The 11,541-nt window shown below is 45.0% G+C and overlaps 1 protein-coding gene across 2 annotated transcripts in view; it reads left to right on the forward strand.

Moving 5' to 3' along the window:
* RLIM (ring finger protein, LIM domain interacting) overlaps positions 1 to 10,549 on the forward strand; it is a 47,977-nt gene extending 37,428 nt beyond the window's left edge. For both annotated transcript variants that reach the window (XM_077285049.1, XM_077285050.1), the window contains exons 3-4: positions 828 to 908; positions 6,479 to 10,549. In XM_077285049.1, the coding sequence (XP_077141164.1) occupies positions 828 to 908; positions 6,479 to 8,223 (1,826 nt within the window). In that variant the 3' untranslated portion in view covers positions 8,224 to 10,549. The remainder of the gene's footprint in view (positions 1 to 827; positions 909 to 6,478) is intronic.
* The last annotated feature ends 992 nt before the right edge of the window (positions 10,550 to 11,541 follow it).

An 11,541-nucleotide genomic window follows, 5' to 3' on the forward strand; every position in this document is an offset into this window, starting at 1 on the left:
TAAGGTTAGGGTTAGGATCCCTAGGGTTAGGGGTAGGGTTAGGGTTTGGATCCCTTTATCACCTTGATGGTGGGGGGTGGCTTATCAGTGTGTATTCTTGTTTTTTTCTATTGAAACGCATGCGTTTAAAATGAAACCAAGCGCATGTGCTTAAAAACGCATGCGTTTACATAGACAGCAATAGAAATTACTACATGTTGCATTTCTGCAACAAAACACAAGCATAGAAACGACGCATGCGTCGTCAAACGCGGCAAAGCGCATACAAAAAAATGCATGCGTTTTTAATGTGAAATATAGGAAGAAAAACGCATGCGTTTTTTTGCGCTAAGACGCAGCGGCAAAAAAACGCAAATGTGAAACCAGCCTTAGCCTCATGAACATGAGTGCTCTTGACCCTTCCTTCAGTAACAATAGCTCCTGTACATGTGTCCCCAGATCCGCACCCCCCGCTCTTTGGGATGTGATCGATAAGTGGGGATTTTTGCCTTCCCCCCAGTTAGGAGCTCTTTTTTTTTTTTTTTTTTTCCCCCCCTCTCCTCGTGAAAATGGCTTGTCACTAGAAACGTGCAATTTCTGATGATCTAAAACCATGTGTGAGACTTTCTTTGTAATTTGTATTAGTCTAATTTTTTGCTTGTCGTTTTTTTTTTTTTTTTTTTTTTTTTTAAATCAGCTGAAAAATGAGCTTGAAATAATTCTCATGTGTTTTTAAAGCAAAATCTTGCACTTCTCATCTGGAAGTGGAACTGTTTTGTTATAGGTTTTTTTTTGTTGTTGTTTTTGCTTGTTGGTTCATATCTGACTTTTTTTATTTCTCACTTTAGGTGAAATTACTAAGGAGGAGCTGCTGAGAAGGTTGCAGCAAATTAAAGAAGGACCACCTCAAACGAATGCTGAAAACAGAGGTACTTAACAAATAAACTCACATAGCATATTAACCAGCACCAGCAAATACTAATATTGCAGGGGGGATATGAAATCTGTTTTTTAGTTGAGCTGTGTGGCTGATAGCTGGGAAAACATTGCGATCAGCATCCTGAAATAGGACATGCACAATTGACATCCCTCCTGACCACCAGTCAGCCGGTGCCCCCAATTGCCTTAGACCATGGGCCGAACTCGTTGACGTTTGCAGACTCAGCCAATATTGGTCTGTGTATGGGGGCCTTACCGTGCAGCTTGTTGTATGACTTTCTATCTGCATAAATCCAGAAGATATATTTGTACCGTGATTGGATAGTGTAAAGAAACTGGCCATTTATCACAGGCTAAGCTTGATTTCATGTGCAGTATTGTCAGACATTGGCACATTACGAAGACCCGCAGGAGGCAGTTAAAGCACAAAATGTATTAAAATGTAACCTTTTGTTAATTGACACATTTGACCCCTGAGACGGGGGGGGGGGAGAGTAAAAGCATGTCAGTCATACAGGTAATAAATGTCACTTTTAGTTAAAGGGCTTGTCTGGGATTTTAACATTGATGGCCTATCCCTAAGATCAATGCCTGATCAGTAGAGATCCGGCACCCCCGCCGATTTAACTGTTCATTGGCAGCTGGAACTGCTCAGTTGCGGAGCTGCAAAGCTCTTTCAGTGGAATAGTAGCCACTGCCAGGTACTGCACTTCTGCCCTTATTGATTCGAATAGGGGACAGAGATGTAGTACCCAGCTGCGGCCACTATTATTACTATTATTTATTATTATTATAGCGCCATTTATTCCATGGCGCTTTACATGTGAGGAGGGGTATACATAATAAAAACAGGTACAATAATCTTGAACAATACAAGTCACAACTGGTACAGGAGGAGAGAGGACCCTGCCCGGGAGGGCTCACAATCTACAAGGGATGGGTGAGGATAGAGCTGGTCGTGCAGTGGTTTGGTTTGGCTATACAGTTAATGGAGCTGTGCAACTGAGCAGTTACGCACATCATTGGGAACAGCTGATGGGTGTGGATGGTGGGTGTTGCACCCCCACTGATCAGATATTGATGACCTATTCTAAGGATAGTCCTCAGTGTTAAAGCGAACCTGTCATCCTTATTTTGATAAGTAAACTAGAGGCATTGTCAGGTTTGCACTGTTAGGCCAGTCTCACACGTCCAGATAATTCCGGTACTGGAAAAATCGGTACCGGAGTTAACTGTGTCCGTGTGCTCACGTGGCACATCAGTGTTTCACACGTGCGGCAGCCGTGTGCCGACTGGGTACCACACGGACCGTGCAGGAGACAGCGCTAGAGATAAGCGTTGTCCCCTGCATCTGGTGCTGAAGCCGGAATTCATTCCTTCTTCCCAGCAGCATTCGCTGGAGAGAAGGAATGAAATATCTTTTTTTTTTTTTTTTTTTTTTTTAAATAAAGATCCTTGTCACCACCCCCCTCCCACCCCCTGTGCGCCCGCCCGCTGGAAATAAAATACTCACCCGGCTCCCTCGATGCTTCCTCTCAGTGTCGCAGCTTCTTCCTGTATGAGCGGTCATGTGGTACCGCTCATTACAGTGATGAATATGCGGCTCCACCCCTATGGGAGGTGGAGCCGCATATTCATCACAGTAACGAGCGGCACCACGTGACCACTCATACAGGACAAGCTGCGGCGCTGAGAGGAAGCATCGAGGGAGCCGGATGAGTATTTTATTTCCAGCGGGCGGGCGCACAGGGGGTGGGAGGGGGGTGGTGACATGGATCTTTAATTTAAAAACAAAAAAAAGTAAAAAAAACGATAATTTTTCATTCCTTCTCTCCAGCGAACGCTGCTGGAGAGAAGAAATGAATGGCGTCTTCAGCACCACAAGCTGGGGGGACAGCGCTTACTGTAGCGCTGTCTTCTGCACGGCACACGGACAGCATCCGTGTGCGGTACATGTTTTACACGGACCCATTGACTTTAATGGGTCCGTGCGCTCCCACGAACACTGACATGTCTCCGTGTTTTTCAAACGGACACACGGTTCGTGAAAACACGCTGACATGTGCAGAGACACATTGATTTTAATGTGTCTACGTGAGTCAGTGTCTCCGGTACGTGAGAAAACTGTCACCACACGTACCGGAGCCACTGACGTGTGAAACCGGCCTAACACTGAAAAAAATAATACCTGGGTTGAAGAAATCTGTCTTGTGGTTCTTGTTTAACCCCTTCATGACCTTGGGATTTTCCGTGTTCGTTTTTCGCTCCCCTCCTTCCCAGAGCCGTAACTTTTTTATTTTTCCGTCAATTTGGCCATGTGAGGGCTTATTTTTTGCAGGAGGAGTTGTACTTTTGAACGACATCATTGGTTTTACCATGTCGTGTACTAGAAAACAGGAAAAAAATTCCAAGTGCGGTGAAATTGCAAAAAAAGTGCAATCCCACACTTGTTTTTTGCTTGGCTTTTTTGTTAGGGTCACTAAATGCTAAAACTGACCTGCCATTATGATTCTTCAGGTCAGTACGAGTTCATAGACACCTAACATGACTAGGATATTTTTTATCTAAGTGGTGAAAAAAAATTCCAAACTCTGCTAAAAAAAATAAATAAATAAATTGTGCCATTTTCCGATACTCGTAGCGTCTCCATTTTTCATGATCTGGGGTCGGTTGAGGGCTTATTTTTTGCGTGCCGAGCTGGCGTTTTTAATGATAGCATTTTGGTGCAGATACGTTCTTTTGATTGCCCCTTATTGCATTTTAATGCAATGTCGCAGCGACCAAAATAACATAATTCTGTCGTTTAGAATTTTTTTCTTGCTACGCCGTTTAGCGATCAGGTTAATGCTTTTTTTTTATTGATAGATCGGGCGAATCTGAACGCGGCAATACCAAATATGTGTAGGTTTGATTTTTTTTTTTTTTTATTGATTTATTTTGTTTGGGGCGAAAGGGGGGTGATTTAAACTTTTATATATATATATTTTTTTTTTTATTTTTTTTTTTTACTTTTGCCATGCTTCAATAGCCTCCATAGGAGGCTAGAAGCAGGCACAACGCGATCGGCTCTGCTACATAGCAGCGATCTGATGTTCACTGCTATGTAGCAGAAATGCAGGTGTGCTGTGAGCGCCGACCACAGGGTGGCGCTCACAGATGCCGGGGATCAGTAACCATAGAGGTCTCAAGGACCTCTATGGTTACTATTCAGAAGCATCGCCGACCTCCAATCATGTGACGGGGGTCGGCGATGCGATCATTTCCGGCCGCCCGTCCGGAAGCGGTAGTTAGATGCCGCTGTCTGCATTTGACAGCGGCATTTAACTTGTTAATAGGCGCGGGCAGATCGCGATTCTGCCCGTGCCTATTACGGGCACATGTCAGCTGTTCAAAACAGCTGACATGTCCCAGCTTTGATGCGGGCTCACCGCCGGAGCCCGCATCAAAGCGGGGCTTCTGACCTCGGACGTACTATCCCGTCCGAGATCAGAAAGGGGTTAATGTGTTTCCAGTTTTGAGTTAATGAGCTTCTCGTGCTGTGGGGGTGACTTTTTTTTTTTGTGCTCTGTCCATCTTCATCATTGTGAGCTTAAATTACAGGTCACTGAACCTTCAGTGACCTGCCTTGTATTGTAAATACTGCGCTTGCGCAGTTAATATTGTAGGCTTTAAAAAATAAAATGTGACTCCAGCAAAATGGCTGCGTCTGTGCTGTAGCATCTGTCAGCAAGCAAAGCTCTTAATGTGTGCAAGCCCCGCCCACTGTTTGTGCGACGCTTGTGCAAATTTTGAACATTACTTGTTGATGGATGCTGCTGCGCATGCGCCACCGCCATTTTATTAGAGAAAAACAAAAAATACAAAATTTGTCTCCAGCAAAATGGCGGCGCATGCTCGGTAGCATCTACCAACTAGCGATAGATGGCACTGGGCACGTGACAGCGCCATTTGGCTGGAGTTGCGTTTTTTGTTTTTTTTTTTACATAGGAGGCAGGTCACTGACTGCTCAGTGACCTTGATTTTAAGCCACAATATTAACACAGATTAAACAACTACAAGACCAATTTCTTCAACCCGGGTATCATTTTAAACAGTGTAACAGCGCCAACCTGACTGACTGTAGTTTACTTCGCAAAATCCTGCTAAGGCCATGTTCACACGCTGCGGGTTCCTCTGCGGGTTAATCCCGCAGCGGAATTGAAAATCTGCAGGGCAAAACCGCTGTGGTTATCCCTGCAGATTTATCGCGGTTTGTTCCGCGGTTTCCGCTGCGGGATTACTGCTGTACTATTGATGCTACATATGCAGCATCAATAGTAATGTAAAAAATAATAAAAATTGGCTATACTCACCCTCTGACGTCGCGATCTCCCCGGCGCTGCAAGCGGCTGTGCCGACAAGGACCTTCGTGACGTCACGGTCATGTGACCGCGGCGTCATCACGGTCATGTGACCGCGACGTCACCACAGGTCCTGTTCGGCACAGCAACTGAGACCGGACGGCCGCGGGCAGCGCTGAGAGGTGAGTATAGCTTCATTTTTTATTTTAATTCTTTTTTTTACACTATTTTATGGTTCCCAGGGCCTGGAGGAGAGTCTCCTCTCCTCCACCCCGGGTACCACCCGCACATTATCCGCTTACTTCCCGCAACGTGGGCACAGCCCCATGCGGGAAGTAAGCGGTTCAATGCATTCCTATGGGTGCAGAATCGCTGCGATTCTGCACAAAGAAGTGACATGCTGCGGGTTGTAAACCGCTGCGTTTCTGCGCGGTTTTTCCCGCAGCATGTGCACTGCGGTTTGCGGTTTCCATAGGGTTTACATGTTAATGTAAACGCTATGGAAACTGCTGCGGACCCGCAGCATCAAAATCGCGGCGGTTCCGCGGTAAAAACCGCAGCGTGTGAACATGGCCTAACAGGTTGGCTTTAAAGTCCTGGACACCTCCTTTAAAGCTATACACAGAGCAGTGTGCGAACTCAGTAGAACGTATTAGCAGATTCCGAACTCTGCGCTCCCGTCCACAGTGCAGGGAGATTCTGTGGAAAGGGTCTCTACCATAAAGAGAGAATTTCTCCTTGCCTTAAAGTAACTTGATATATTGTTAGGTCGGGTTCACATTGCATTTTAGCCCACTGTCAGGGCTGACGTCTGTAACCCTGGAAAACGGAATTTGGGCGATTGCATTGATGGGTGCTCTGTTGGATTTTTTTTTTTTTTTAAGCCGGCTTCAGGATGTGATCAGCTGCATGTTGGAGCCCATCACAAATAGGCGTATATGGCCGAATTGATGTCTGACAGAGCACAGTGACCTCGACTGCATCATTAGTCATTGGTTCTGTCTGTGCAAATGTCCAAACCTTGTTTTTCTGGGCTTCAGATGTAAGCCCTGACTGAGCCACTGGCTGTAGCGCAAAATGTGACGTGAACCCGACCTTGGGTGTATCCTGATTTAAGATTTGCAATTCCGTTTTGTGGTGTGTTTTTGTTTTGTTTTGTTTTTCTCCTTGATTTCTATACAGCGTTAACCTATTTTAATGCATTTTCTTCTGTTTTTAAGCTCCTACAGGAGAGGGGACTGAGGACTCTTCCAATGGCGATTCAATAATTGACTGGTTGAATTCAGTCAGACAGACAGGAAATACAACAAGAAGTGGCCAGCGTGGCAACCAGTCATGGAGGGCAGTGAGCAGAACCAATCCGAATAGTGGAGATTTTAGGTTTAGTTTGGAGATAAATGTGAACCGTAATGCTGCTAATCAGAATCTGCCTCCAGGAGAGCAATCGTCAGAAACCAATGCAGCTGAAGATATGGAAGTTGTCAGCCAAGGCGAGGCAGAGCCCGAGGCAGAGCCAGAGGTGGAACCAGAGCCTGAACCTGAGCCTGACCCAGAACCTGAGCCTGACCCAGAACCAGAGCCTGAACCAGAGCTAGAGCTGGAACCCGAGCCGGAACCCGAGCCGGAACCCGAGCCTGAACCGGAACCTGAAATTACACCCCCTGTTGTGGTACAAGAGCAAGTAGTTACCGAGGAACCAAGTCCTCAGAGAGGTCAAAGGAGGGCAAGAAGTCGCAGCCCAGACCAGCGAAGGATGCGGGCAAGGACTGATAGAAGCAGGTCACCTCTGAATAGACCTGTGGAGCCGCCCACTCGCAGGGCTCTACATAGTTTATCACAGACTGTTGAAGCTCCCACTGTTGATGAAGCAGAGGGGAGCTCTAGAACCAGGCAGCTTGTGACTGCGTACCTGAGCAGTTCCTCATCTGAGGCCGAGGGAAGCTCGAGAACTAGACAGCATGTAATTTCCAGGCAACAAGTACTAGCCCCCGAAGCTCAGAATCCTAGTGTAGTACTTTCAAATCCAGAGTCCACAGCCTCCCCTCAGCCTCCTGCCACAGAGACTCCAGAAAATGCAGAAGGTGCAGGTACTGGTCAGAGGCCACCAACCATAGTTTTAGACCTTCAGGTTAGGAGGGTACGACCAGGCGAGTATCGTCAACGGGATAGCATTGCAAACAGGACACGCTCGCGCTCTCAGACCCCTAACAATACTGTCACTTATGAGAGTGAACGTGGAGGATTCCGTCGCACTTTCTCACGGTCAGAGCGAGCTGGAGTCAGGACATATGTGAGTACTATCAGAATCCCAATCCGTCGGATTCTAAACACAGGCCTGAGCGAGACCACCTCTGTTGCCATCCAGACCATGCTTCGGCAGATAATGACTGGTTTTGGGGAGCTCAGCTACTTCATGTACAGTGATAACGATGCAGAGCCTGGCGCCCCAGCAGCTGCCTCTCAGCCAGTCACTGTGGGAGTAGAAGCTCCCAGTGAACCCGTTATAGAAAGTGTCCAACAACCCGCTCCTGTGCCAGAGCCCGTCGAACCTCCCATGCCTGTGGTGGAACCTGAAGAGGCCAATGCAGAAATCGTTTCGACATCGGGAGGTCGGAGAGAAGCTCGAAATAACAGAGGATCTGTAACGTTTGAAGAAAGTGGATCTCTGCCATTTCTTAGGCTGGCCCAGTTTTTTTTGCTTAATGAAGATGATGATGATCAACCCAGGGGACTCACCAAAGAGCAAATTGACAACCTGTCAACCCGTAATTATGGTGAAAACGACGCCCTGAAAACGTGTAGTGTGTGCATAACGGAGTACACAGAAGGTAACAAGCTCCGCAAGCTCCCGTGTTCACACGAGTACCACGTCCACTGTATCGATCGCTGGCTTTCTGAAAACTCTACTTGTCCCATCTGTCGCCGTGCAGTTCTGGTGCCTGGCAACCGAGAAAGTGTTGTGTGAACTGGTTGCTACGAACTGTCTACCAAGCCGCCATCGTTTCTAGGCTCGGAGAAGGAGAAAATTGCTTTTTATGACCACTTTTTGGGTGGTGCTTAAAATAGGATTTTGGCTTTGAGTGAGTTGTCCTGTTGAAATTAAACATTTCTAATTCTCCCTCCCAAAATCTCCACAATTCACAACCTGTTAAGAGACGTGGTCCACGAGGAAAAGAGTAACTTTATGGAAACATTGCATTTCACGACAGCCGGAATATCTATTTTGTGAGGATGGCTTTCCTTACACCCCCTGCAGGAGCAGAAGCTGAAACACTCAGTGCTGGAATGATACCTAGGAAGAGCGCCTCAGTACTGGACTTTTCAAGTGGAATCATTGTGAGAATCACTTGTATTTTAAGTCAAAGTTTAATTACAGGAATAGCCTTAAATATATGCAGTGGTATATTTTATGCTTATTGTCTTTGCCTACAGATTTTTTTTTTTTGACAGTTTGTGATGGTTAGACTTCCGTAAATCCTCTGGCCATATGACAGCATTGCCAGCATAGCAAATACTTGTAAATAGGCACCAGTTAATTGCTCACATTGTGCTTTCCTGGGTTCTAGTTGCATTATGTGTGCGCTTAACTGGTAAGACACCTAAACTTCGGGGCATGTGCCCAGCACCCACATGATCCCATGCAGTGAAGCATCCTCAGCTCTAAAGTGAACTCTGATCATCTAAGAACATAAGGGTTGAGGTCTCTCTTGTATTTTCCTTTTTCACTACAAGGTGCTTTAATCAAACCGCACAGGACGTGCCCAGTAAGTAGCGCTGTACTAAAAAAATCAGTTTAGGTTGAAACAATACGTTGCCGGGGTTTTGGATTTTTTTTTTCCACCCTGAATAGTCAGTTTCTAACATTGCAGAACCATGATGCCCCACATACATATGCCAGGGCTATGCTGGTGGCACTGAGATGACACTATTGGAATATAGAAGACATTGTGTCTGAAATCACCCCAGCAGGTAGGGGACATTGCAGCACTTTGCCAAAACCGTAAAGGGGCGCAGCTCGCTCGATCTGTGCCCAGGGCAACCTTCGACAATGGCCGGTCATTTGCTTGTTCCAACAACATAGTAGGCGTTGGGTTGGAGCAGTCGTCTTTGAGAAAGCAACATGCCGCTCTCTGAATCCTTTGTGCTTAGCACTTATAAATTATTGAGATGCTAATGTCCTAGTCCTCGCATTTTTTTTTGTAAATCCGTTCATTACATGGTTTATCTTGAAAGCAGCAGGTAAATATTCTTTTTTTAGTATTTTTAAAAACTCTTTTTAGGGTGTGACAACTAAATGGTCAGTTAGCACCGCTCAGACATTGAAGGTACCCTCCTCCATATGGTAAAATATATGAACTCTTCAAGGAGAAAGCTAACGTTTAATGCCAACAGTCATACGTTTTTTTTCTCCTCTAAAACAACTTGCCCCCTATCATCCGGTTAGGGTCTTTCTGCACTGTAGCATGGGGTGTCGGATGCATCTGTGCCTTGCATTCTAGATGTTACTCTGTGGTAGTGAATACGCATCAAGTACATGACTCAGCATAGCTTTATCTAACAAGTGACCATTTTTTATTTTCTTTAAGAGGGTTTTCCTTTTGCACAGAATTTAATCCATTTTATGTTTGTATATAATTCCTAAACTTCTGTGGGGGGGGGGGGTCGGGGGGTTGGGGTATTCTTATTTACAAAAGCTGCTGGGAGGTATAAAAAAACCTAAAAAAAAAAAAAAATTTCCTTCCAGTACCAAAGGGTGAAATGGCCACAAAACGATTCTAAATGTCTGAGATTTAGTTTGTTGAAAACCCGAGGACAAAATATACATGTGTAAAACTCACGTTAGGATTTCTGTAAATAAAGACACTTGTCAGATTTTTTTTTTTTCTTTTTCTCATTCTGTATGTCTGATGGCCCATTTTAATTGACATACTGTAGAAATTGTTGATTTAGTTTCAATTTGAGATATTTATCTTGTGAAATATAGCAAATGTCTATGCTTGTTGAAATAAAATAAAAATACAAGAAAACTTTTTCTTTAAAATATAGCTTTTTGTAGCAGCAGCAGCAGCGATGGCTCCATCGTCCGGCCACTGTCCCTGCACAGTGTTTGTAATGTGTAGCAGACAATCTGTCTGACATGACGCTTGCTCATAATTCACATATACACATGGCTATCCGTATCTGACCGTGCAGCGGGGGACGTCGTTCTTGTTTTTATTATGTCAAATATAAACCTGAGGCTGCTAACTTCAAATAAGAATAAAGGTTTTAAAGCTGAACCATGAAACGGATCGATGCTTCTATTTCTTGTCCGGTCAGGACTTGTACATGTGCTGCCGCATAGTCCACTGTATATCAGGTTGCTGACTCTTGTTCCCGTTTCATTAGCTTTCCTTTGTTTCATTACACATTCCCAAATTTTGATAAATGAACCTATATAATGTTTTTTTTTTGTGAGAGTAACATGTCCATAACTGTATGACCCATTCATCAGGTTCTGCAAGTATTCTAATAAATGGTGTACTTTAAGCTGTGTGGAGATTTGTCCCCAACCTTCCCCATGTCTCTTACTACATCTTTAGGGTTTGGCTTGCAAAATCTTTTAAGAATGGACTACTGAAATATTTTTCTGTCTTAAAGAAGCACTGCTGTCAAAGATTTTATCCTCCTTAATATATTGCAGTCATCATATTATATAGCACTGTGTACTTACAATTGCTCATTTTGCCTTTCTTCCCAGTTAATTCTTCCCTGCTCTATGTAGAAACATAGTCTCTTGTCCCTGCATTTATCATCCCCATCTTCAACTCCTGACCTGCTGCTATGCTACTGCCAGGGAACTTTGCAGTGACTTACCTTATGCAGGGAAAATAGACTTTGTTTCCATATAAAGCTTAAGGATTCGCTGCACGTCACAGTCCAGTATCCAGCTCGTGCTTGCAGCCAGTGAAGGCCGAGGAGAGATGGAAAGTGTGTGCTGGATAGTGGACTGTGACGTGCAGTGAGATGCCGCCCACAGCCCTGTCATTCGGGAGGTGCATGCTACTGGGTCACGCTGGGTGAATCCAGGAGATCTGGAAGTTGACCTGACATTAGCGAATGTCAGCAGCGGCTGCAGCCGTGGTCACGTGCTGAATACTGAGCGAGCGTCAATTGTGCCACTTACAGGCACATATATGCAGCAGAAGGTATTTACAAAAATAGTTAAAAGGTGTAAAACAATGGGGGCATTGTGCAATGTAGTGGGCCATCTCTTTAAATTCTGTACTTACTGTAAAAAAAA

The sequence above is a fragment of the Ranitomeya variabilis genome, chromosome 2, assembly GCF_051348905.1.
Source record: "Ranitomeya variabilis isolate aRanVar5 chromosome 2, aRanVar5.hap1, whole genome shotgun sequence".
NCBI classification, from domain to species: Eukaryota; Metazoa; Chordata; class Amphibia; order Anura; family Dendrobatidae; genus Ranitomeya; species Ranitomeya variabilis.